At 38.7% G+C, this 26,449-nt stretch overlaps 1 protein-coding gene and 1 long non-coding RNA gene across 5 annotated transcripts; one reads left to right on the forward strand and one right to left on the reverse strand.

The window, feature by feature from the left end:
- Positions 1 to 13,981: 13,981 nt before the first annotated feature.
- Positions 13,982 to 14,745, reverse strand: LOC121251466. Its single transcript, XR_005938023.1, has 2 exons — positions 14,667 to 14,745; positions 13,982 to 14,442 (listed from the first exon to the last, which is right to left on the reverse strand). It is a non-coding gene; the product is annotated as an uncharacterized LOC121251466 (long non-coding RNA).
- A 1,018-nt stretch (positions 14,746 to 15,763) lies between these two features.
- LOC121251922 lies at positions 15,764 to 23,415 on the forward strand. Of its 4 annotated transcripts, none has more exons than XM_041151331.1 (8): positions 15,764 to 15,871; positions 16,011 to 16,064; positions 18,656 to 18,771; positions 19,070 to 19,152; positions 19,966 to 20,087; positions 20,993 to 21,157; positions 21,433 to 21,526; positions 23,175 to 23,415. In XM_041151331.1, the coding sequence occupies exons 2-8, from the start codon at positions 16,040 to 16,042 to the stop codon at positions 23,377 to 23,379; spliced, it is 810 nt and encodes a 269-aa protein (XP_041007265.1). In that variant the 5' UTR covers positions 15,764 to 15,871; positions 16,011 to 16,039; the 3' UTR covers positions 23,380 to 23,415. The 4 variants fall into 4 exon arrangements, with proteins under 4 accessions (XP_041007265.1, XP_041007264.1, XP_041007266.1 ...); XM_041151332.1 differs by having other exon boundaries at positions 15,776 to 15,874; XM_041151330.1 differs by having other exon boundaries at positions 15,770 to 16,064; positions 23,175 to 23,389.
- The last annotated feature ends 3,034 nt before the right edge of the window (positions 23,416 to 26,449 follow it).

Genomic DNA, 26,449 nt, shown 5'->3' on the forward strand with positions numbered 1-26,449 from the left:
CTCCGAGGGGGGGCAATGAACCTTCTCCAACCTTTCTTGCAGGTGATCTTCAAACTGGCCCTCCCAGTGGGTCTCCATTCCAGGAGGAAGTTGTCATTCCTCAATTTGACCAAACAGCCGAGACATCAACTCAGGTGACTGGTGGCTTCAAACTATTTGGGAGCCGTTCACCCCAAAGGGTGTTGCTAGGGTATCCTTTCGGATTCCGAGTGCTTGCTATGGTGCTTCTTCTTTTTGCCCTGGTGACCCCTCTTAGCCACCAGGTCGCACCGCACAAAGCTTAAGCGACTGATAGAAAGGTTGAACGAGATAAGTTGGTCGCCCGTTTGAGTGAACTGGAAAAAGAGGCAGAGGGACTATGGAAGGTAAAGGCTGACTACATCAACGACCTGACTGCCTCAGAGAAAGAACTTTGGGAATCCATTATCCGGCTAAGCGTAGCTCAAGGCAAGAAGACTAAGACAACAGGATTTGGCCGAGGCTAAGAGTGCTCTTTAGGAGCTCGATCAGTATTATTTGGCATTAAATCAGAGCTTGGAGACCTACAAGAAGAACTTGGCTGCTTCTGAATTGAAAGTATTTGAGCTGAATTGGGAGCTAGGCCACTCACAAGAACAGATTAGTCACCTCCTTCCCTAAGTTAACTTTGTTCGCACAATCCGAGACCGTGGTTTTGGCCTTGGCTTCAAGCTCGGGATCAAGCATTTGCGGGAGCTTCTGCTTGCACATCCTGAGATAGATCTCCGTAACCTGAATGGGAGAGAGATAAGGGCCAGTCCTGCCACCTACCATTACTTTGACTTTATCAGGTGAGATGTTATGCTAGATACCTTCCCTCCCCCTCGTCTCCCTTGATGTTTTCTTTTTGTACTTGTTGTTTTGTTGAACTTTGGGCAAATGTCCCTTGGTAGCTGTATATTTTGAACTGTGGTTTTTATATTAAGTGAAATGAACATTTACTAATGAGGAATTACTACCTTTGTCTTGTTCCAACAATTGAGAATGAAAAGAATGATTTTTGTTGATTTACAAAGTTTGAATGTAGTTGGTTTTGGTCATAGTCATGTAGAATCAAGTTTAAGAAAAAAGAAAACCAAAGACAGAATTAACTTAACAGGAATTTTGCCGTGTGGCCTTTGGTAAGAAGATGTAGCGGGAGAGTTGCTCGACTGCTGAACTCTAGCCAGTGGAGTGTAGTGGGAGAGTTGTTCGACCGCGTAACTCTAGCGAGTGACGTAACGGGAGGGTTCCTCAACCGTGTAGCCTTGGCGATGAGGTGTAGTGGGAGGGTCACTCAACCACGTAACCTTGGCAAGTGGAGTGTGGCAGGATAGTTGCTCGACCACGAAACTCTGGTGAGTAGAGTGTAGAGAGGGAGTTGCTCGATGGCATAACTCTAGCAAGTGGCGTAACGGGAAGGTTCCTCGACCGTATAACCTTGGCAAGAAGGTGTAGTGAGATGGTTCCTCGATTGCTTAACTTTGGCGAGTGGAGTGTAGCGGGAGAGTTGTTTGACCGCGTAACTCTAGCGAGTGGCATAACGGGAGGGTTCCTCGATTGGGTAGCCTTGACGAAAGGGTGTAGTGGGAGGGTCCCTTGGCCATGTAACCTTGGCGAGTGTGGTGTAGCGAAAGAATTGCTTGACAGCATAACTCTGGCAAGTGGCATAACGGGAGGTTTTCTCGACCATGTAGCCTTGGCGAGAAGGATTAGCGGGAGGGTCCCTCGACCGTGTAACCTTGGTGAGTGGAGTGTAGCGGGAGAGTTGCTCTATCGCGTAACTCTGGCAAGTGGTGTAACTGGAGGGTTCCTCGACCATGTAGCCTTGGCGAGAAGGTGTAATGGGAGAGTCCCTTGACCGCGTAACCTTGGCAAGTGAAGTGTAGCAGGAGAGTTGTTTGACCGCATAATTATAGCGTTTTGAATATGATCCTAAAGTGGAAAGATAACATATAAAGAAAGAATATGACATGAATAATTGAGTTTACCAAAATTCCTTTGGTAAGAATATTTCATCGAAAGTGTGTTAATAAATGTTTTTTTTGAGATTTTCATATAAAATAACTTAACATAAAATTTCCTCAAATGTTCAACATTTCAAGGGAGAGGTAGTTTGCACCCTGCTGTGTCCTTTAGGAGATAAGCTCCCTGGCAACTACTGTCTGTGACTACATATGGCCCCTCTCATCTTGGGCCTAGCTTTCCTTCTTCTGCGGTGGTCACTCCAGTTTCTTTTAACACTAGGTCGCCAACCTTGAAGGACCTCAGCCTTACTCTCTTGTTGAAGTATTGCTCTGTCTTCCTCTCGCAGGCAGCCACCCTTTTCTCGGCACTCACTCTTCTTCCTTCTAGTAAGTCTAAATGCTCTTCTAGCTTCCTTCCATTTTCATCGGCGTCGAGGCTCTACCTCCTATGGCTTGGAATCCCCGCTTCTACTGGTATCTTAGCTTTGGTTCCGTCTGCCAGAGTGAAAGGCGTCTCCTCTGTTGACGTCTTGGGTGTTGTCCTGTACACCCATAACATCTTGGGGAGTTCATCCGCCCACGCTCCCTTATTCTTGCTTACCTTCTTCTTCAATATCTTCATTATGGTCTTGTTGGTTGCTACGACTTGTCTGTTTGCCTATGGGTGTCCGAGAGATGAATACTTGACTTTGATCCAAGTTCTAAACACCACCTATGATAATGTTTTGAATAAAAATGCTTGCCATTAGATGATGCTTCGGTATCCCAAATCTGCATACAATTGCCTTTCATATAAACTTTGTCACACTTTGAGCAGTCACCGTCGCCATTGCTGTGGCGCCCTCGACCCCCACGTGTTATTTTTATGGAGTTCGTGACACCGGGATGATGACCACACGGATCACGCACCTCAATAACTCTCAGTGCTCAAAGTATGTACAACATACATAAAGTGTATAGTATTTTTCGCAGCGGTGAAAATAAAAGGGTCTTTCTTTATTAAGTACCAGAATTGTTCATAAAACAGCAAAATAACTTTACAAATATTTTACAGTCTTCCGTCAGATAATTTAAAGAAAGTAAATAACATAATGGAAACAAGTCCCAAAACGCTGAACGACATAACAGCGACTTAAGCTTCTGGCAGAGTCGGTCATTCAGGTACATACTCGGGCTCTGCCTCAAACTCTACGGCACCATAAAACGGAACCTTAGGGTAAACACCACTATGAGATTATGACATCTCAGCAAGTAATTAACCAAAATAACATCCAAGAGATTTAAAACATATTTATACAAACACGTGTTCCCATGCAGACAAATAACAACTTACATTTCTTTCTCAAAAATATCATTTCTATTACTTTACCCAAAAATCCCATTTTTTGACCCATTCATATATATTATGAATTCACACATGCACCACGGTCTCCCCTATGGACCGTCTGCACACCCTGGCTCTCTTCGTCACATCACGGGTAACGTCCGTGCATGAGATTTCGTAACGAGCGATGCTCAGTTCCGCGCCCAGCGCGTACATGGCCAAGCATCCTCTAACCTCGCCAGCCAAAGGTCTCGGAATCGGTACGAGAGCGTTACCGTCTCGTCCGTTCCCGTCGTCGCCCTGTGACAACTCAGAGGATGTCACGTCAGTCTGTTACGCTTCCGAGTGACCAGATAAGCTCCACTGAGATAATGCCCCATCTCGGCTTGGGGTCGTGAAACATACGCACCCACACAACAGTATCACTAACCAACAGACTTCGTGACATTACCGCATAATTTAACAAAATGATAATTTATGCATATCAACAGTTTTATTAGAAAACGCATTTAAATATTTCATTTTACAAGTTCTCAGTAAACGCCGAAACACAATTTCATAAATACACGCATAGTCCCATCCGCTAATCCGGCCCAAGGCCCAATTACATTTAAAATCCCAACAACTTTGACGGCCCAAGGCCCATTTTTCACAATACCATTAAAGCCCAACATTTCAAAAATACAAAACATTTTCATCAAACCAATAATGTACAAATAAACAACAGTTTATAAAGTCAATAAATATAACAAATTATTTATAAATTTGAGAAATTACAATTAATATTTAAATAAAGAGAAAATTACATACACACGATGAAATTGATAAAAATCTGGAAGATCACGTGAAAGGAAGTGCTGCCAACAGTGGCGACGGCGTCTCACGGCTGAAACCGTTTCTCTCAACTCACGGGTTGAACAAAACAGATGAAAACTCAACAACAATCCCAACCAAAATACAAGATTTTGAAAGCACAAAGAGCTCGGCAAACATCACAACACCTCACGGATTTACAAACCAAAAACCCAAAAATTTCAAGAGAAAATTGTTCTCGGATCACACCAAAAATCCCGATTAATTTAACCCAAGCAAAACCAAACACACTCCAATGGAGATCCCCAACCCATGAGAAGCCGTGGTCTACTTATAGGCCAAAAATGGCGGTTCGCATGGCGTGCGTGTCGCACGGTGGAGGAAGGAAATAACGGCAGCATGTCGTGGAGAAAAAGAAATCCTCTTGCGGACGCGTGGCACAGCGGCGCTCACGGAAGCCATGCCCATCGCCATCGAGGAGCTTGCGGAAGAGCTAGCGACCGTGCGATGCCACGGGTTGACAGCAAACCTTCGGGGTGCATGCCGAACGACACGAGTAGGTGGAGGTGGCTCTCGGCTGGGATTTATTTCGGCAGTAGCTGCGTGGAGATCCGGTGGGAGAAGTAGAAATGAAGAAGAAAAAGGAAGAAGAAGAATCGGGAAGAAGGAAGAAGAATCGGGAAGAAGATTGCAGAGTGCGGCGCGAGAGAAGAGAAATAAGATGGAGCTAGGGCTCCATCAAAACGACGCCGTTTCCACAAATGAGAGACTGGGCTCTCACGGGCCGCACAGCTGGGCCGTGTTCCGCATAAGGCCTGGGCCCCCTTGCTGGGCTGGGCCGGATTTCGGGTCACCAAAAGTACACACACACACCCACGGCCCACAGAGAAAAACACACACACAAAGCCCAATAAATAATCAAGCAAATAAAAAGCCTACAAATAAACACAAGTCCAAAAATAAAAACAATACAAATAATTAAAATAACATTCTCTAAATTAAATTAAAATAAAATACCAAAACAAATAACATATTTAATTAATACAATAGAATAACACCTTAAAATAATAAGAATAAATATCAAGTGAAACTGGAGATCTCACAATTGCCTCAGCTTCTACCCACTTGGTGAAGTAGTCGATAGAGACAATAATGAATTTGGTTCCTCCTTTGCTTGAGGGAATACGGTCGACCCAATCTATCCCCCATTGAGCAAAGGGTCATGGGGAAGTTATAGACTTCAATTCTTTAGGGGGCATGCTCAGGACTGGTGCGTGTAGCTGGTACTGGACACACTTTTTTTATGAACTCATAGAGTCCTACAAGATGTTGGGCCAATAGTAGCCTGCTCTCATGTTTTCTCAGTAATCAACTAGCAAAACCCTACTTGTACAGTGTTTAGTCTATCAAGGTGAATCGAGCTGCCCTATTCCTAACTTTCCTTGCCTCCTCCTAGGAAGTGAGTAGCTCCCTAGCTTTCAAGTACCTGATGATGTTATCTGTCCATCCTGGTGAGTCCCCTTCGATCTCAAAAACTTCCTCTCCTATGGTTGTCGTGTCTACTGCCCCAAGAGTTACTTCCCATGGCAACATCTCCTCTTGCCCTGTTGATGCCGCTTGTGCTATTCGATCCGCCTTCTAGTGTCAACTTTGGGAATCTATTCGATTCGAAAATACTGGAACTAATAGGATCTCTCCTAGACATGACGGAGGTACCTTATTACCTTTGGTCCCCTCACTGAATATTCTTTTGTGATTTGGCCCACCACCACCTAGGAGTCTGACCTCATTACTACCGTTGTTCCACCTGTCATTTCAGCTATGACTAGCCCTGTGACCATCGCCTCATACTCCGCTTCATTGTTCATTACCTTGAAGTTCAGTTGGACAACATGAAATGACTCCATGTCGTCGTTTGCTATCATGTGGATGCCCACGCCCCCTAATGCTCGACAGGATGAACCGTTGACCTGCACTAGCCACAATTCCTTCTCAGGTGCCTTCAGTGTCTCCTCAGTTTTGTGACAAAGTCAGCCAGGATTTGTCCCTTGATAGCAGTTTTGGGGACATAACTGATGTCATATTCTCTCAACTCGATGGACCATTTCACTAGTCGCCCCAAGGTGTCAGGCCTTTAGAGTACTTTCTGCAAGGGTGTGAAGGTGATGACCCTTATAGGGTGGGCTTGGAAATAAGGGCGCAATCATTATGCCGACATCACAAGTACGAAAGCAATCAACTCTATCTTCGGGTATCTCTTCTCAGCCCCTCTCAAAGCTTTGCTGACATAATACACTGGCCTTTGCTCCTTACCATCATCTTTGACTAGAGCCGTAAAGAGAGAGTCTAGGGTGGCAGCTAGATACAGTGATAAGGGTTCCTTCTGCTTGGTCTGACTAAGCAGCGTCAGGTGGATCAGGTATTCTTTTAGCTGTGTAAATGCTTCCTCACACTGTGCATCCCATTCTTGAGCCTTATTCAATACCTAGAAAAAGGGCATGCACTTGTCCGTTGAGTGGAACAAGAACCTGTTGAGGGCTGCTATTCTCCCTGTCGATTTTTGGACCTCATTAAGAGTCGTGGGTGACTTCATCTTAATGATCGCCTTGAGCTTCTCAGGATTCACCTCGATGCCCCTTTCAGACACCATGAAGCCCAAAAACTTGTTCGATTGCACCCTAAACCCGCACTTGGTTGGATTGAGCTTCATCCTGTACTAAAGAAGCACACCGAAAGCTTCCCTCAGGTCTTCCATGTGTTGCCCAAACTCCATGCTCTTTACCAAAAAGTAATCCACATATACTTCCATGTTCCGGCCTATCTGATTCTTGAACATTTTGTTAGCTAGCGTTTGGTAGGTTGCTCTTGCATTCTTCAGTCTAGAGGGCATAACTGTGTAACAGTACAAGCCTCGATCGGTTATCAAGAGGCCGTCTTATCTTGGTTATCATGGCCCATCTTGATTTGGTTATACTCGAAATAGGCGTCCATGAAACTCAACATCTTGTGACCCGTCGTGGCATCGACTATTAAGTCTATCTAGGGGATAGGGAAGCTGTCCTTTGGGCAGGCTTTGTTGAGGTCCATGAAGTCTACGCACATTCGCCACTTACCATTGGATTTATTCACCAACACTACGTTCAAAAATCAGTCAGGGTACTGAATTTCCCTGATAAATCTTGCCGCCAGCAATCAATCCACCTCGTCTACCATTGCCTTATACTTTTTAGTGCTGAAATTCCTCTTCTTCTGCTTAACAGGCCTTACGTCCGGGTTAACGTTCAGTCAGTGCTCTATAACCTCTTTGCTTATCCCTAGCATATCCTGATGATTCCATGTAAAGATGTCTTTGTGCTCCAGGAGGAGCTGGATTAGTCGGGCCCTTTCTTCTTTTGCTATTGTAGTTTTGATCCTCATATGGTTATCAGGCTGGGTTGGATCAAAGGGGACGAGTTCCAATGGCTCGTCCACTTCTCCCTGTCTCAACGTTTCCTCGTCCATTGTTTTCGCCTCCGTTATGAAGACTTGAGGGGGTAGTGGCTAGAGGGTCTCATAGTCGCATTCTTGCGACTCTACTACTTTCACGTCTTACTCTCCTTTCCACAGTTCTTGCATGTAACACTTCTGGGCAAGCACCTGCTCGCCATGCACCTCGCCAATTCCCGCTTTTGTGGGAAACTTCATTTTCAGATGATAAGTGGAAGTGATCACTCTCAAGGTATTCAACATTAGTCGGCCTCTAATCACATTATACGCCGACTGTGTTCTCGCTACTAAGAACTTGGTCAGGGTGGAGGTGAGGTAGGGGTCAATTCCCACCTACACAGGTATTGTAATTGACCCCATGGGTTAAATTGCATTTCCTATGAACCCCTTGAATGTGGTTGGTGCTGGGCGAAGCTGACCCATACTTAACCTCATTCTCGTGAAAGCATCCCAGAATAGGATGTCTATTGAACTTCCATTATCTATCACTATCCTCCACATTGTGTAATTTGCTACTAGCATTGTTACCACCAACATATCATCAAGTGGGTATACTACTCCTTGAGAGTCATCATCGTAAAAAAAGATTGGGGGTGAGGTTTGTACCCACGCTTGCTTGATAGGTCTCTCCACGCTGTATATCTCTTCATATCTCACCCATCTTGCATAGGCCTTCCTTCCTGATGAGGTTGGCCCACCTTCTGCATAACCTCCAGCTATGGTATGGATCTCCCCCAAAGGTGGGTTTTTTCGATCTATATCTTGTCTGGGTCGGTGAATTCTTGGTTCCTATGATCTCCTCGCCTTTTTAGGTGATTCTCTCCTCCTCTGGCTCTCACTTTGTCTAGGCATACGCTCCTACCCTCTATCATCTAAATGTCACGGTGGAGAGACGTTTTTGGCAACAATGCGTTCTAGCTCCCCATTGCCCTTTATCTCCTCAATTTTTTGTTTGAGTGTGTGACAATCCTCGATTCAATGACCATTTGCCCTATGGTATGTACAGTACCTTTGGTTCCGTTGCCCACGATCCTCATCATGCCTAGTCCATTTCGCCTTGTCGTGGTCTTGCACACTAGAATAGTGTACATGGTTGCTATTGTATCACCCTGCGTGTGTCTCTCATTTCCCCTCATACTGACTCTTTCTTGGTTTTAGATGGCTTTCTCGACCCTTCCTATTTAGGTGATTCTCTCCTCCTCTGGCTCTCACTTCGTCTAGGCTTACGCTCCTACCCTCTGTCGTCTAAATGTCGCGGTGGAGAGGCGTTTTTGGCAACAATGCGTTCTAGCTCCCCATTGCCCTTTATCTCCTCAATTTTTTATTTAAGTATGTGCAATCCTCGATTCAATGACTATTTGCCCTATGGTACGTACAGTACCTTTGGGTCCGCTGCCCGCGATCCTCATCATGCCTAGTCCATTTCGCCTTGTCGTGGTCTTGCACACTAGAATAGTGTACATGGTTGCTATTGTATCACCCTGCGTGTGTCTCTCACTTCCCCTCATACTGACTCTTTCTTGGTTTTAGATGGCTTTCTCGACCCTTCCTAGGGCCTTCTTTGACATGGTCTCCTCTTTCCGCCCCGGCCTAGTGGTCAGGGCGATCAACGTATCCTTGGCATTTACAAAGTCATCTGCCCGATTCATTAATTCTTACAAAGTAGAGGCGATTTTTCTCGCCAACTCAGCCATGAAAGGACTCCTTGGCCAAATTCCCCCAAGTAGTGTGACCAACATGATTTTCTGTCTTGGTCGTTGGCAATCATTATTTTCTTATTGAATCGCGCCAAATACACCTTCAAACTCTTGTCCTCCCTCTGCTTTACAGTCAACAAGTATGTTGCTGGCTGCCTCCATTGTCAGGTAGCCATAAACTGAGTGATGAACTATCTTCCAAGTTCCTCAAAACTCTCGATGGAACCTGGCTACAATGCTCCTAATCAACTTGAGCTGCTCCTTTTAACATCAAAGGAAAAGCCCTACATGTAATCTCTCCTGGGAACCTATGAAGAGTCGTGTGGGCTTGAAAAGTCTCTAAATGCTCCACTGGGTCCTTGGAACCATCGTACATATCTATTGATGTGACCTTGAGTTTCAATGGTAGCGGTACCACCATGATCTTTGAGTTATATGGCAAGTTGGTGCTGTTCAATAGTTGATCAACTAAAGATGAGGTCTCTATCTTTTTGGTCATTTTCTTATATTTGTCCATCAGGCTGCGTAGATCATGATGCATCTTCTTTGTCTCCTCGTTCTCCTAAAGTACTTTTCTCGCCCCAACGTTGTGGGCCTCTATTTCCACCCCGTCGACTTGACCGGGCGTTGTGTCTTCTCCTGATAACTCGTTCTTTGTCTTGAGAGCCTCATTCTCCTTCCGCAATGATTTGACTTCAATGGTGAGCCTCTTTACTACTTCCTTCATTTTCACGAGCTTTCTTTCCATGTTTCGCGATGTCTCTGCCTGATCTCTAGTTGCCTGAGATCAATTGGTGGTGGGCATGTGAAAAACATGCTAATTTCCAGAAAGTTGGATCCCACATACGCCAACTGTTAAGGACGTGTTTCACAACTATGTAGTCCTGATCTCCTAGAACCAAGGAGTAAGGTGGCTTGGGGGATTTGATGGAGTGCCTCCAATGCCTAAGTCAGTAATGATAGAAGAATTCTTAGAGTCAAATTATTCCAAAGTGCTCATTAGTGTACCTGTATTATTTAAATAGAGCTTTTGACTTCTTAGAATCACCTAGATTAACTTCTTTACCTACTATTTGAAATTTGAACCTCGGAACATTCAGGCTATTTACTCACTTTGAATGAGTAAACATCTCAACCGTTCTAGGATAAGCGGGTGTACGTTCATGTCCTTAACAAACTGATATAGGCCCTATCGGGCCAAAGGGGTTTAAGTCTTGAGTGGAGTGATTTGTCAGGTCACCATGACTCGGGCCCATGGTAGCACCTCATATCATTATATATATATATATGTAAATAAATATATATATATATATATATATATATTAAAATGTTGTGAGAAGTGAAGTGTGTTTATCATTATATATATATACACACACTAGGTCAGAGCATCGTGCAAAGCACGTTTGCCTAGTTGGATCAAACAGTTGTTTTACAAAATAATATGTTTTTTTTACAAAAAACTGATTAATTTAATGCATAGAAAAGAAGAGCAAATTTTAGTAAATATTTTTGGATAATGATAACTTAGTGAAATATAATAATTACATGTTTGATAGATTAGAAACCAAAAAGATTAGTTCTAAATACACCATAGTTTAATATAACTTTAGCAAATTGATCATACAAAATTGTTAAATGGCACAAAACATATTTCATATCTATGACCCACTTAGAATGACTTGTTGGCCTAATCAAATCCATATATATACCCTATATATGTGTGTTGAATATAATGCTTTTGAGTAATATGCAATAAGTAAATTAGTAACATTACAATGCAAATCTGCTGAAGGAAAATATTATATTGAAAAAAAGCATATCCTCATTGTCCTAGCTTTGGGAGTTCAATCAACACATCCTTCAACTGTTAGTACCTTAGCATAAGATCATAACAGTTAGATTATCCTTCTAAGTTATATGATTGCGGATAATATCATGATGGTAGAAATTATCAATACAGATTACAGATTGAGACATTGATAGCATATGCCTAAAAGAAAGAATTGTTAATCACCAATTTCTACTATTCCTTGATCTTTCTAAATCAAAGATTATTATCATTAAAATATAAACACCAGCGTCAAAACCAGCAAAAGATGATCTTGCGAGCACGCCACTGACCATATAAACTCATTAATCCAAGCAGTATAGATCCATTTAATGATGTTTCATTAATTCCAACTCGTTAATACAAACTCATTAATCCAAATAGCATAAGTCGGTTGATGAGCCATTGTTTGGATTCGAAACTCACCTCAACTCATTATTAAAATTTTTTTAAATTCTCACTCAAAATATAATAAACAATTCAACTTTTTTAAATTTTAAAATAATAATAATATTAAAAATAATATTCTAACAATATTTTATTCAACTCATATTTGAATGAATCCAAACGGGATTTTAAAAAACTACACATGAGAGGCCAACAATAGAAAACGCACAGAAATAAAAATCTGAAACTCATTAATCCAAACAATATAAATCGGTTTAGTGTTTTTTTTTTCAAACATTTTTAAAACATAAATAAAAATCACAAACTCATTAATCCAAATATCATAAATCGGTTTACTCATTTTAAAATAAAACTACAGATGATAGTTCACTAATAGAAAAGACAAACTGAACCAAAAAAATAGAATCGATAACTAAATATACAAACCCAACAAAATATATAAAACAAAGATACCTATATTTTTTAAAATAAAAAACAGCAACTTCTATCAATGCAACAAAAAAAATTAATCATAAAATAAAATTGTAAAAGCCATCTTTTTTTCCAAGAAGCTGCAAATCAAAACCGAATAACAGACAAAACAAATGAAACCAAGAAACCAAATCAATAATAAAATATGCAAATCCAACAAAAAATATAAAAGAAAGATATCAACTATTCTTAAAATAAAAAACACAACAACTTCTATTAATGCAAAAAAAAAAAAAAAAAAAGAAGATAAAAAGCATCTATTTTTTTATACGAAAGAAATATTTTTTTAATTATAAAATAAATTGAAAGACGTTTTCTTTTTTCAGAAATCTGAAAATCAAAATAATCATATAAAAAAAAAAAAAGAAGGTAGGACTCGGTAGATCAAGACACATCCAACATCATAATAACAAAAAAGACAAACCAAACTAAAAAACTTAATTGATTAATGCAAAACAATGAGTAAATTAGACAAATACAAATCTTAAAGCAGCATAAACTTCAAGCCAAACAAAGCAGATTCCTTACAAAAACCAAACCAAGAAGTTTAAAAACAAAAAAGACCACAAATTTAAAATTCAAACAATAGAAAGTCGCCAAGGAAATCAAAGAGAAACACCAAAAGACTACAAATTTAAAAACAAAACAGAACAACTTCTATTAATGGAAGAAAAAAAAGGGTAAGAGCCATCTACTGCAAAATTACTAAAAATGCTACATTTTCACTCTTAAAAGTAGTCTTTTTTTACTTACTTTCTCCTCTATATTTCTCTACCATTCAAAACGCAGCTTGAAGATACCTATTTTTTTTTTTTTTTTTTATCTTTATTTTGCAGCAAATATGCCATAAAGACTTGAAGCTGGAAAACACACTTTTAGATAGAAGCACCTTTAACAAAATATACAATTCCAACAAAATATATAAAAGAAAAATAATAGAGCAACTTCTCAAAATATACAAATCCAACCAAATATATAAAAAAATAACATAGCAACTTCTTTTAATCCAACAAAAAAAAATAAATTAAAAAGCATTTTTTTTCTTCATCCCCAGAAGAATATGTACCGCGACATACAAACTCAAAGCAGCATAAACTTCAAATCAAACAGTCCTCCTGCAAATAGCAATAAACATCTGTTAATTTAAAAAATAAGAACTTAAACATATTAGAGAACACCAATTTTTTCATGTAATTCATGATAAAAGAACTTTGGGTTGTGAAAGAAAAAGAATATAAACTCCTAATAGAATCTACCAAACTCACCTATCTCGTGAAACAGATTCCCTAGATGTGATATAAAAATAGAGTTATTACTAAAAATGCTACATTTTCACTCTTAAAAGCTGTATTTTTTCACATACTTTTTCCTTTATTTTTCTCTACCATTAAAAGTACAGTTTGAAGATACTTTTTTTTTTTTTAAATCTTTATTTTGCACCAATTGTGCCATAGAGATTTGAAGCTGGAAAACACACTTTTAGATAGAAGCATCTTTAACGAAATATACAATTCCAACAAAGTATGTAAAAGAAAAAGAAAATAGCAATTTCTCAAAATATACAAATCCACCCAAAAAAAAAAAAACATAGCAACTTCTTCTAGTCCAACAAAAATAAAATAAAAAACATCTTTTTTCTTTATACCCAGAAGAATATCTACCACAACATACAACCTCAAAGCAAAAAAGAAGAAGAAGTAAACAAAGAAAATGGAAGAGAAGAGAAGTAATAAGCAAGAAAAACATGTATTAGCATGGTAGTCATGACATCCTGTAAACATTGTAAACACAGGAGTAGCACTAGTCTTGCCATTTGTGTGATGGGTCAAGAGGTGAAAGCGTGAAATGTTACTGGGGTAGATCTCAGTTCAATAAAAAGTGGAAGAAAATGGTTGCATCCATACAGTCCTAATTCCTAAATTTATAGTGACAATGAAACCTCCTAAATCAAGCTTTGTTGGATATAAAAACATATTGCAGGAAGTCACGAGCAAATATTGCACCTAATACCTTTATCATCAACCTTTCCTGCTACATATTAAACTTGTCAAAACACAGAAGAGCAATCAGATATTCCATAACAGGTTATAATCTTACAGAGTTAGGTTCATTCTCTTAACTATCCAACTACAAACATTGGAACAATCAATTTACAAAAACGCATGAAAGTTCTGAATTATGGCATGTAACTTTGAGTCCCACACACATAGGAAAAATCACTTGAGTGAAAAATGAGACTTGTCTAGTAACGAAAAGAAGTGGGGTAAAGAGAAATTTACTCACACATAGAACCTGCAATACAATATAAGCAACAGAAATGGTTGTATCAACAATGCAAATCTCACCCTCGAGAGCAAAGAGCCTATAGAGGATCCCATTGCCTGCATAACATCAACAATAGAGGAAATGGCAACCATCAAAGATTCAATAACTGCCTGTAAAAGTAAAGATCTAAAAGTGCACCAATTATGCCATAGAGATTTGAAGCTGAAAAACACACTTTTAGATGGAAGCATCTTTAACAAAATATACAATTTCAACAAAATATATAAAAGAAAAATAACATAGCAATTTCTCAAAATATACAAATCCAACCAAATATATATATAAAATAACATAGCAACTTCTTTTAGTCCAACAAAAACAAAATTAACAAGCATCTTTTTTCTTCATACCCAGAAGAATATCTACCACGACATATAACGTCAAAGCAACATAAACTTCAAACCAAAGAGTCCAAATCTCCTGCAAAAACTATCTATTAATTTAAAAAATAAGAACATAAACATATTAGAGAACACCAATTATTGTCCAATGTTTTAGCCGTGCGTGGAGAGGAAGGAAAAAGGGGTTGAGTAGGGAGGGGGCTGGGTCATGGCGAAAGGGAGCCTACGTGGCTTGGTACGGTGGAGCCGCTACAACAACACGGAGGTGTGTGATGTTGCTGAGAGCTGGGAGAGAGGAAGAGAGAAACAGAGAGTGAGATACAGAGAGTGCGAGGTTGTCGGAGAGAGATCTATATGAAGGAGCTTACTGACATGAGGCGGCGTGGTGGTGGTGCTGGAAATCGCCTAAGTTGTGACCGAGATGAGAGAAACAGAGGGAGAGAGAGGCGTTGTGGCTGAGTCTCACGACTTCGATAGTTTGAGAGGTTGAGTCTGGCGACGCTGATGCTGTGGGTAGCTAAGTTGGTGGTTGGAGGCGACACCGATGTCACTAGTGGCTACCTAGAGTGGAAAGGAGAGAAATCGAGGAGTATGAGATGAGGGTGTTGCATCTGGTGGCTAGAGGCGACGCACAACATCTATAGGGGCTGCCGTGATCCATGGTTGCTGACGGCGGCAAGGGTCGTGAGGTGGAGAGAGAGAGAGAAAAAAAAAAGAAAAAGAGAAGAGGATGTTAAGTTGAGAGATAAGTCAAAGGAGAGAGGAAATTGAGAATGAGAGAGAGAGAGATTTGCGTATGCTCTCAAATTTTTAGATAATATCACTACACTCGGTAGAGAAAACATCCCCTCACATGAAAATAGAGGGATAATAATAAAAAGAAGAGAAACAAAAGTAAATAAAAAAATTTGTACTAACACAAGCACTCGACGGAGATACAAAATTACTGACACAAGCAAAGTCATCTCCTTCCCCATAACTAAAATGATGAACTTACTGTCCCACTTACCGAAATTGGAAAAAAAAAATTCAAAAGATATTTGTATCGTCATATTAACGGACACAAAAAAACAAAATAGAAAGATAAAGAAATAATTACATAACACAGATTAATTATATCGACGAGCTGGACAGAATCACAATAACGATGATGCCGGTCTGCCTCCGTACTTAAACGGAGATTCTGAAGTTTTTGAGGAAAGCGAATCCCAGAGGTTGTGAGTTTACTTTCTCTCGCTTCGGCAATGGAAACGCTTGTGCATAATTTCAATCCAGTCCTCCCAAATTCACTATTTTTCAGAAGAAACTCGTCACCTAGATTTTCCTTTAACCACGTGCGAATCATCTCCTCAGGCAATCACTGCCACGGTGGAAACTTGAGGATGGCCCTGGCTGCAAAAGACCCCGGTAACAAAATTCATTATCTCGTTCATGAATATCGATACGTGAATGTATTTGCGCATGTATTCCCTTGTGTGTGAATGAGATTTCTTTCTTGGCTTTTTGGAATTGATAGTCCTGTATGGAAATTAACAAATCTTGAAAGAAAGCATGACCCACTCGCAAATGATAGCAAATGCACTCCTTTAGATGTTAATGAATTTATATCATGGATTATTATTTGAGACCTAAAATGGTAACCGATGGTTTTCAGATTTGGATCCTGTTCTTGACCGAATGAACTCTAGGGCCTAGAGTGGAATACGATGGACACATGAAAGTGAACTGCACAACATTAGGGAGGTTTGGACAGTGAGTTGAGATGAGATGAAAGTTGAAAATTGAAAATCGAATAAAATATTGTTAGAATATTATTTTTTAATCCTATTTTGTTTTGGGATTTGAAAAAGTTGAATTGTTTATTATATGTTGTGTGAGAGTTTGAGAAAGTTATAATGATTATAGCTTTCCAATTGAATTTCTCGGGTAAAATTAAATGTTCCATAAATATTGTGGGGGTTTACTTCAGTGTTTATCTCTCTCTCACTCTAGGCAATAGATTTCGGTCAAGAACTCTAGGGAATTTCTATGCATGGTTTTTATGCTAGATTTTGTATGAAGAAGATGTATGAGTGATTGATGAGAATCACAGAGATTGAGGATTACTAACGTGTGATGTTCTTTGTGCTTCATAAAAGTTTATAGGTGTTGGAATATACAAGAGCAAATTAAAGCATTAGAGTTAAAGTCACGTGAAGCCAAACTCAGAAGATTAGAAAGTTGTTATATGACAGTTAAATTAGTTAAAGTTAGTTAAAGTCAGATGGCTTACATTGCCAATTCGTGTATATAAATAGTAGTGATGTACAGCTTTTTAATACACAATATTTAATACAGCTCTAATGAGAAATCACATTAATTTTCTCTCAAGGAATTATTTCTCAAAGCTCTAGTTCTCTGTTTCTGATTCAGATATTCTACATGGTATCATCAAGTATCAAACTTCCGCTGCTTTCTTGATCCTTCTTTACCTTTCTTGCTATTTTTTACTGCTATGGAATCTCCTGCCAATATGGAATCTTTTGTCAATATGGTAAAATCTTCTGCTTCATCTTCAATGAATCCATCTGATGATTCATCAAGCCCTTACTATCTGCATCCCAGTGACAACCCTGGAGCTCTTCTTGTTTTCGAAATTTTCAATGGTGTGAATTATGTTGCTTGGAGTAGATCAATCTCGATTGCTCTTACCATAAAGAACAAGCTTGCTTTTGTTGATGGAAGTCTGCCTCAACCCAGTCCTGACAACATTGAACTTCAAGTTGCTTGGCTGCGAGCAAACAACCTTGTTTTATCTTGGTTGATGAATTCAATTGCAAAAGAGATTCGGGGAAATCTTCTCTATTTCAATACTGCTTTTGATATTTGGGATGAACTAAAGGTTAGGTACCTTCGAAGTGATGGCCCACAAGTTTTTACATTAGAGAAATCTTTAAGCTCTATTTCTCAAGGTTCAAACTCAATTACTGAATATTTTAGTGATTTCAAAACTTTATGGGATGAATACATTAGCTATCGCCCTCTTCCCAAATGTACTTGTGGAATCATGAACACTTGTACTTGTGCCATCTTAAAGAATCTTGCTGATCGCCAACAAGCTGACTATGTGATGAAGTTCTTGGTTGGTTTACATGACTCTTATTCAGCCATTCGAAGTCAACTGCTTCTTTCTCCTTTACCATCAATGGGGAAGGTCTTTTCTTTGTTGTTGCAAGAAGAAAGTCAAAGATCTTTAACAAATGCAGTAGGGCTTCCTCTTGATTCTCATGCTATGGCTGCTGCACAACCACCCAGACAAATCTTTTCCAATGTCTCTAAGTTCAGCAAACTCAAAGGAAAACCTGATGTTACTTGTTCCCATTGTGGGTTCGAGTCTGCTGTGGGTTTGCGGAGAACCAGCAAAAATGCTGCTTTATTTTTATGGTGATCCTCCTGCTTGGCTTATAAGCTGGCTAATTATTTACAAACTGAATGTGTGTTGGCTAGAAGTTTAGAAATAATTATAGTGTTCGGCTTGGTTTTCTGGTTGGTCATTATAGTTAAAATTTTGTTTATTTTTTCTTCTTGTCCAGATTTAGGAGCAACAATGGGTTAGTTATACATTCTTGGTTCCTGAAATTTAGCCTAAGTTTCAAGCTTGTCCCTTAAATTTAAAATACTTCAATTTTGTCAATAAAAAATTTAAAAGGTAACATTGTTAATCCTTTATCTGTCAATCATAATTAAAAATTTACATGTAACTGAAGGAAGGTTGTTGTACTGGTACATCAGCCTCCCACCAGTTACATGTAAATTTTCAATGGCGGTTAACGGATAAAAGAATATCTGTGGCACCACACTTATAGTTGGAAATGATATGTACAATTGATGGGTGAAAGGAGGACAATGATACCTTTTAAATTATTCAGGGATAAAAACTGAACCTAAACCAAAATTTAAGGATCAAGTATATTTCAGATGAAGAATTTATTTCTGATCAATTTAGTGCATTTTTTCAGTAATTCAAAAGAAAATCGTAATACCAAACAAATATGGTGAAAAACTTGTGGGCGTATTGCATGAAACTGAATCTCCAGAGATTGTAATCTTATGCCATGGTTTTCGGTCCTCAAAGGTTGGTGCTTCTAACACTCAAAAGTGGTCCCTTTCTTCTGTGTTTTAATTAGTTTTTCTTCCTCTGAGTTTGATTATATGCTCTCATACTTGATATTTTCCAAAAATCAAAAATGTTTTGCAGATTATTCTTGTTTTTTCTCCACAAGATTTTGATTGTTGGATGTAACTTTGTATATATGTTTAAATCCTATTTACTTGAATTAATATATTTTTACTTATCATATATATATAAGCATTCATCATAACTTGGCTTCGTTGTGGGAAAAGTTGTAGAGCTTATGTTTTTCTGTCCCCAGGAAAATAAGACTATGGTGAACCTTGCTGTTGCATTGGAAAATGAAGGAATAAGTGCCGTCCGCTTTGACTTCGCTGGGAATGGGTAAGCTGGTAGAACCTCGGGATGTTAACCACTTGGGTTTTGGAGATTTTTTACTTTTACTCTTTTTATCTTGTAATTGTTTGGATACTGTCTTTACATAATTATATGTGGTTTATGCATAGCTACTGTAGTAAGAGGGAGGCATTTAAATTGTAACGGTGGATGGCTAGACAATGTGATATGAAAGGTACTTGAATGCAAATTCTGATCCTCCAGTTAACGAGGTTCTTAGCTGGTCTCATTAATCAGAAAAGCATCTAGAAGTAAATCTTGAGATAATACAAAACTCTCTTTGAATTGCATTGTTGCCTTCAGCCATAGTTTTATTAACTGACCAGCTAGTGCACATCATATTGGGTGTTGCATGGATTCATAAAAAATAACTAAACTCGGAATCCGTCATCTTAATTTAGTGATTTGTTTCCAAATAATTATTCCGTCTCACACTTCTAGTTTCCATGTTATCTATGCTGGTTTACGATGGTACTAGAAAAATCCTAACCAAATGAGAAGCTGTTGGTTCTTAATGTAAGATTCAATAACTTGGATTGATGAGCTCATAAACCCTTGGCCAGCAATTTTGAGGCCTATGTAGTATGTACTGCAGAAAATGAGATTCCACTGCATTTATGTTATTTATGTGGGCTTGTTCCTCCATTTCAGTCATGATGTTCTTTTGGCACTTAAACCCGTTGTACATGATCCAGTTTTGAATGTCAATCTTGGTATTTCGTACACCCCACAATTTCATTTATGTTGATTTAATGTTCTATTATGCAGTTATAAAAAAAATGTTCTATTATGCTTTTCCAGTGAAAGTGAAGGTTCCTTTCAGTATGGTAACTATTGGAGAGAGGTCGAGGACTTGCGTTCTGTAATCCAACACTTCTCTGCAGCAAACCGTGTTATAAGGGCAATTCTCGGGCATAGTAAAGGTATGCTGGATTATTTGTGATTGTCAGTCTATGAGATTTAGTCCGCAATTGAAGTTTAGTGAGGAGAAAGAAGAGATGTGGACATTTTTTGTCCTCTACAGGAAAAATTCCCACCAACACTTTCTATTTTCTCCCACTCGTCATAATCGCTGACGACTTCTTTTACCTTATTTACATTGTATGGGTCTTTTAATTTCCAAGTCAAGAGTTCTCTCTCTCTCTCTCTCTCTCTCTCTCTCTATATTCGCTGTGATAATGTTCTTTGGATAGAACCCAGACTTAAAATAAATGTTTCTTCTAAATTTTGCTTGGTGATGCTACTAGTGATAAAGGGGAAGCATCAGGCTGAATTTCATGGGAGGTAATGGGTGGTGGATGTAGTGGTGGTGGCAGCTGCAGCAGTGGTGTTGATTGTTCACATGGCTGTGGTATTGATTCTTTACATGCTTGCAGAGGGATGGATCAAGGGGGGTGGGGGTGTATGTTTCTGGTGGTGGCTATCAATGAATGCATAGACAGACACTGATAATTTTGCTCCAGTTTCTGCTTATGGGATATCTCTATAGTAGGGAATTTGAATGATTTCTACCTACTTCATCTTCTAATATGCACAGTAGATTAACTTGGTGTGGAATAAAAACTTGTTATAAAATTCACACAACGAAACAAGAAATTATCAATTTGTGATCTACTGATTCAAGTTCATTAGTTTGCATCTACACTTCAAATCTTACAAGTCTCTGTTAATTATGCAAATACATTTCCTAGTATTCACCCTAAACTCTGTTAATATTTCACTTCTGTATCAGTGTATGTATTGGCTTCATTAGGTGGTGTCTTATTTTAGGTGTAGTTTCCACTCTTGAAAGCACTTAAAAACTTTATTGCTCACTGAAAAATTGCAGGAGGCAATGTGGTACTACTGTATGCATCTAAGTACCGTGATGTCTACAAAGTTGTCAATGTTTCTGGCCGTTATGATCTGACAGAAGGCATTGAGAAACGCCTGGGAAAATATTTTATGCAAAGAATTAAAGAGCATGGATTCATTGATGTAAAAAGTATACAAGGTACCTGTTAGTTTATATCCAACTTGATCATGTATACTTGGTCTTCTAAAATCTTTCAGATTCATACTTGTTTCACATGCTTTTCTGCCTCAACATTTTGGCATGTTCAAGTTTCTTGTTCAATTTTTAAGAGAATTTTCGATAGGACATTCCAGTTTCAATGAGAAACTACATCCAAAACTGCTTATTTTCTGCTGTTGGGATTTTGGAAAGAAAATAAACACAATGCGAGTGAATTGAAAGCTTAATTTGACCTATACATCAATGCTTTGTAGGAGATTTTATTTACCGTGTGACTGAGGAAAGTTTAATGGATCGCCTGAGTACAAATATGCATAAAGCATGTCTTCAGATTGACAAAGAATGCAGGTGAGGAAAAAAATTGTCTGGCATTTTGCTTTTTCCTGTTCTTTTATTTCTCGTTTAACCAAGTTTATCATGTGCTATGAAGACATACTATTCTTAACGTATTAATGTGAAAACTCAATTAGTTGGAATATTTTTTCTTCTTCTTTTTTAAGGAAAACTATGTAAATTTATTGAAAAATCCTCACTTATGGCGGACGGAACCTTGTTACAGATTATATCACCAGCCAATCGAAAAAAAAAACCATAAAGATCATCTTCCCTCTATCTGTTCATCCTATAGTGAATTTTTACAAATATAAGGGAGCCCAGTTTTATTAATTAACAAAATGCCCCTTGCCTAATGTTGAAGTTCCCACCCCTGGGTAAAAATCTCAAGACCCCTTTTGCTCCTATCTTGGCCAATTAATCTGCCACTTGATTCACCTCTCTTAATAAATGCTTCAGAGGTTGAACAGAATGCCTTGGCTCAGCAACTTCTCCTCAAACTTCCATAAGAGCCATGTAGGTGAATTCTGCCCTTGCAGCCAGTCCAGAATCACCTTGGAGTCCATTTCAACTTCAACATTACTATCCTTTAATTTTTTATACAAGCTGAGTCCATCCTGAAGGGCTAAAAACTCAGCCCTTGTATTTTTTCTCTTTCAATAGTACTGAGAAAAAGTCCCAACTAATTTTCCCTTTGCATCCTGAATTATCCCACAACCACCATACTCTCCTGGGTTACCCAAGTAACATCCATCTATATTAACTTTACTATCCCACTTGATGGTTGCCTCAATACAAAATTTTCATCTCTGTGTCTTTGATGCTTAACAAAGGAAGATCAAATGGAGGAGCTGCATGCACATCCATATAAGTCTGGGATTTAACCTTACCTTGGACATGGCTTCAGCTAGCATCAGTCTCACTTTAAATCAAGTTGCTTCCTTTGTTTCTTTTTGTCCATTCATTCTTACTTTACATCTGTGTAACTAAAGAGACCAACTGATTAAACAGGGAAGAACTCAGATTTTGGAATATTTCTTCAGCTATGTTATTTTGCTGTATATTGTCCCCTAGTCAAATCCTATTGCACTTTCTTTTTGTATCTAACGTCCTATTAATTGTTTTCCACTTTCTTGGTTCCCAAAATTTATTACCTTCTTGACACTTCATTTGAAACCTGAATAATGACCCATGAATATGTAGTAGACTGATTAGCACATACTGTGGGAATTGCTTTTGATGAATAAATGCTGCATCACATGGGATTGATCCCCTGACCTCTTTGAACATTCATGAACTTAAGGGGAAGGGATATACCCTCTGGTCCTGAGAGGAGAATAGTGACAAACTCATTGAACATTATAATACTTCTAAAAAACTTACTTTAGGGATAAAACTGTTTAGCTCAAGCTTTGTACCTGTTTGTTGTTTGCCTTTCCTACTAGGAATTTTTTGTTGATCCTTTTGCATAATATTAAGTATATTTTACTTTTACTGGTGTACCCTTTTTTCAAATGGTGTTTTTGATTTTATTTTGTAGAGTGAAAATGGGCCAATCACACCATGCATATGCGCATTTCTGACCGTCATTGATATGTGATAAAATGCATTGTATAGAGTCACCAATACTCTGTTTTTCTTTTTACCAATTCTCTTTACACAGGGTCTTCACCGTCCATGGATCGCATGATACAATCGTCAGGTCTTTGGATGCATTTGAGTTTGACAAGATCATACCTAACCACAAATTACATGTTATTGGAGGATGCGATCATGGATACGTTCACCATCAAGGATATTTAGCCTCGATTGTTTTGGATTTTATTAAGGACGCCTCTGTGACAGAACAAGGTGGTACCACTAGCTAAATACTTCTGTGCCCACCAGCATATCTAACACTACGTTGTGCTTATTCTTTTAGGCTGTCATCACCTCGTCGTGTCTAGTGAGGATTGTGTTAAGTTCTTGGCTACTTCTATGTTCAGCCTTTCAACTGAGGATATTGGGTCATCATCTATATTGCTTGAATTGCTCAGAACTTTATAATGCGAGCCCTCTTTTATTTGTGTGAAAGATGAATGTGGCATTGTCGCCCCATGGGCATGTTGCATGCCACGTCGTTTAAGTTACTAAAAACAGTAAAAAATTCCTTGCACGCTTCCTTTTCCACAAGTGTGAACGGCACTTATCTTCATGAGCCTCACGATCCATCTTTGAGAAGTATGAAGTGCAGAATAAAGATTATGAAACGGAGAAGAGAAGAATAATAAGTCTGCCATTGAAGGAAGTCAACATTTTCAAGGACGATGCTGTCATCCACTTTCAAATCCCAAAAGTTCAAGCTTTAATTGCTGCCAACACTTGGGTTGTCAATGGTTCTCCCCAAACAAAAGAAATTGCAAGATATTCTCCCAGGGATCATCAACCAACTTGGGTAAAATAACTCGGAAAATCTAAGGAAGCTTGCGGAAGAGTTTTAAGTATAGCAACCACCTACTGCTGCACAACCAACACAAGAAGAAGATGAAGTCGTGACGATGAGGTCCCAGGGAAATGGGTCCGGTAACGTGAGGAAGGGAGGGAGGCAACGGGGTGTCTCTTGTCTAGGGTTCCAAATCTTCAAATCGATTTGTGGGCTGCCAGTTTTATTTTTTGCATTATTTTTTTTTTAAGAAGTAAGCCACGTGATATGTCATATCAAGCGGCCACATCAAGCGGTAACACTCAGGTGGCCCACTAGTAGTGCTTTAAGAATAATGCTATTCCATTTGGTTTGGGTAGTGAGAATATCTTAGAAGTGTTGAGAATATTTATAAATAGTAATAAAAAAATAATAATAAAATATTAAATAGTAGTAAAAAGTAGGTGAAAAGTAATTAATAATAGAAAAGTACGTAAAAAGTAATAATAAAGTAAAGAATAGTAGTGAGAGTACTTAAGATACTCTCATTTGCCAAATGAGAATGCATCAGACCAAATTCCATTAGTTACATTCATCATAAATTCCCTAAAGACAAACAGGAAAAAAAGGAATAAAAAAAAAAAAAAACAGAAGAAATAATCCCTTCAACACAGCATTTAGTTTGACTTGGCCTGGTAATTAAGAATGTTCAATTGGGCAGGATTTTTTCCCGGCCCTGTCCGGTATCCGGTTTCGGGTTCAGACCCGGATCAAATCCGGGCCAGCCGGAACCCGGGTTGAAAAATCCGGACCTTTCTGGCTCGGATACGGGTTACAAACCCGAGCATCGGGTTTTAAACCTGGTACTCTAGTCTTTTTTTGCCTCAAAGGAACCCCCCCCCCCCCGGGCGGGAATCTATCTCTCGCTCTCGCTCTCTTTTGTTACGCTTGCAAGAAAGTAAAACCCTAAGTCCGTGCCTCTTCACCGCGACCCCATTGTCGCTGCCGCCTCTTCGTTGCCACATCTTCCTGGCAGTATCTTCGTTGTCGCATTGGATTTCTATCTCTATCTATCCGTGAGTAAAACTCTAAGTCCGTGAGTCTACTCTCTCTCTCTTTCTCTCTCTCTCTCTCTCTCTCTCTCTCTCTTGGATTTCTTGGTTTGGCTTTCCAAGAGAGAAAAATATCGAACAGATCTGGGTTTGGGTTTGGATTTCTGGGTTTCTCTGTGAGTCTGAACTGGGTTTGGGTTGAAAATTATTTGAGTATCTTTTGTTGTCTAATGGATGATGATTCCTGTAAAATATGAGTTTTAAGTCACTAGGTTGCATACGATAGATTTAAATAAAAATTTTGTCCTCCATTCATTTGATTTTGAGGTCTCTTTTTCTCGGCTTGTTGCATTAGCCTCTAGTGGCTTTAAGCTTTAAACTCTGCTCCCATGCAATGTCATAATACTGTCCCCGTGATCATAGTTAAAATATATAAAGGTTTTGGAACTTTGGCATTGACAAAAATGGGTAAATTTATTCATAAAAAGCTTATATAAATTACACTTCAGTCTGAATTAAAAAACAAAAATCAAATAAGTAGAGGCTTCATACTTCATACAAATGTAAAACTTTTCAACTTGGGCACCCTTGCTTGAAACTAGCTCAACATGGAACCACATAGTGGTGAACAAATAAATAGGTTTCAAACAAATGAAGGTCTTGGACTTGGGTTTACAGGCTCTTTGCCATTTTCTATCAATCCATTGTCTCTGTTATGATGTTTCCGAACCTTTTGTTCTGAAACTAGTGCTTTATCACAGTCTACAGAGTTCCTCATTGTTATAATTCAAATGAGACAGATCCATTGACCTAATCATGGAAAGAGAAGAAGTGAAAAAATCAGATTTTTTCATCCATCGACAAGTCATTCCAAACAAGCTTATTCCAATGCTAGAAAATAAATGAAACTAAATAAATTTCCCAAGAGATATTGAGAAAACATTGAATTGCACAAGTCTAACCAGTGTTCTGCAAGCCTGCAGCAATACCCTTCATGGTCAAGATAAGGGTATCCTCAAGACTAGGGGCATAGTCACTTGTTGGGTTCAGCTTCACAAGTTCATCAGCAAACTATGTTCATAGCAAATTATATTTTGTAAGTAGTAAAAATTTTGTTTTTTCAGGTTCTCTAGTTTCTCATGACGTGCAGATGCAATTAGTAAACACTTCAAGGACACAAAAGTAGCTGAATAGATGACAGTTTCAAACTTTCAATTGAAGCATTTTGTAATTTTCATATATTATAATTGTTTTTTTGTAATGTAATGTAATGTAATTTAATTTAACATTTTTAATGTTTTTTAGTATCATCTGTTTGTTTGACACATTATATGTAGTTGATGTAAACTTTTCTTTGAACTTTTTTAAATGAATATGGGTCTGTAAATTTACAGGTCATTTTAAGATTTGGTGATCTCGAATTACATCTTCTGGGTTTTTTTGATTGATGTGGAAGGGCTCGTGTTTATTCCCAGAATTTTGTAT

Source organism: Juglans microcarpa x Juglans regia, chromosome 2S (assembly GCF_004785595.1).
Source record: "Juglans microcarpa x Juglans regia isolate MS1-56 chromosome 2S, Jm3101_v1.0, whole genome shotgun sequence".
In the NCBI taxonomy this organism is placed as follows: Eukaryota; Viridiplantae; Streptophyta; class Magnoliopsida; order Fagales; family Juglandaceae; genus Juglans; species Juglans microcarpa x Juglans regia.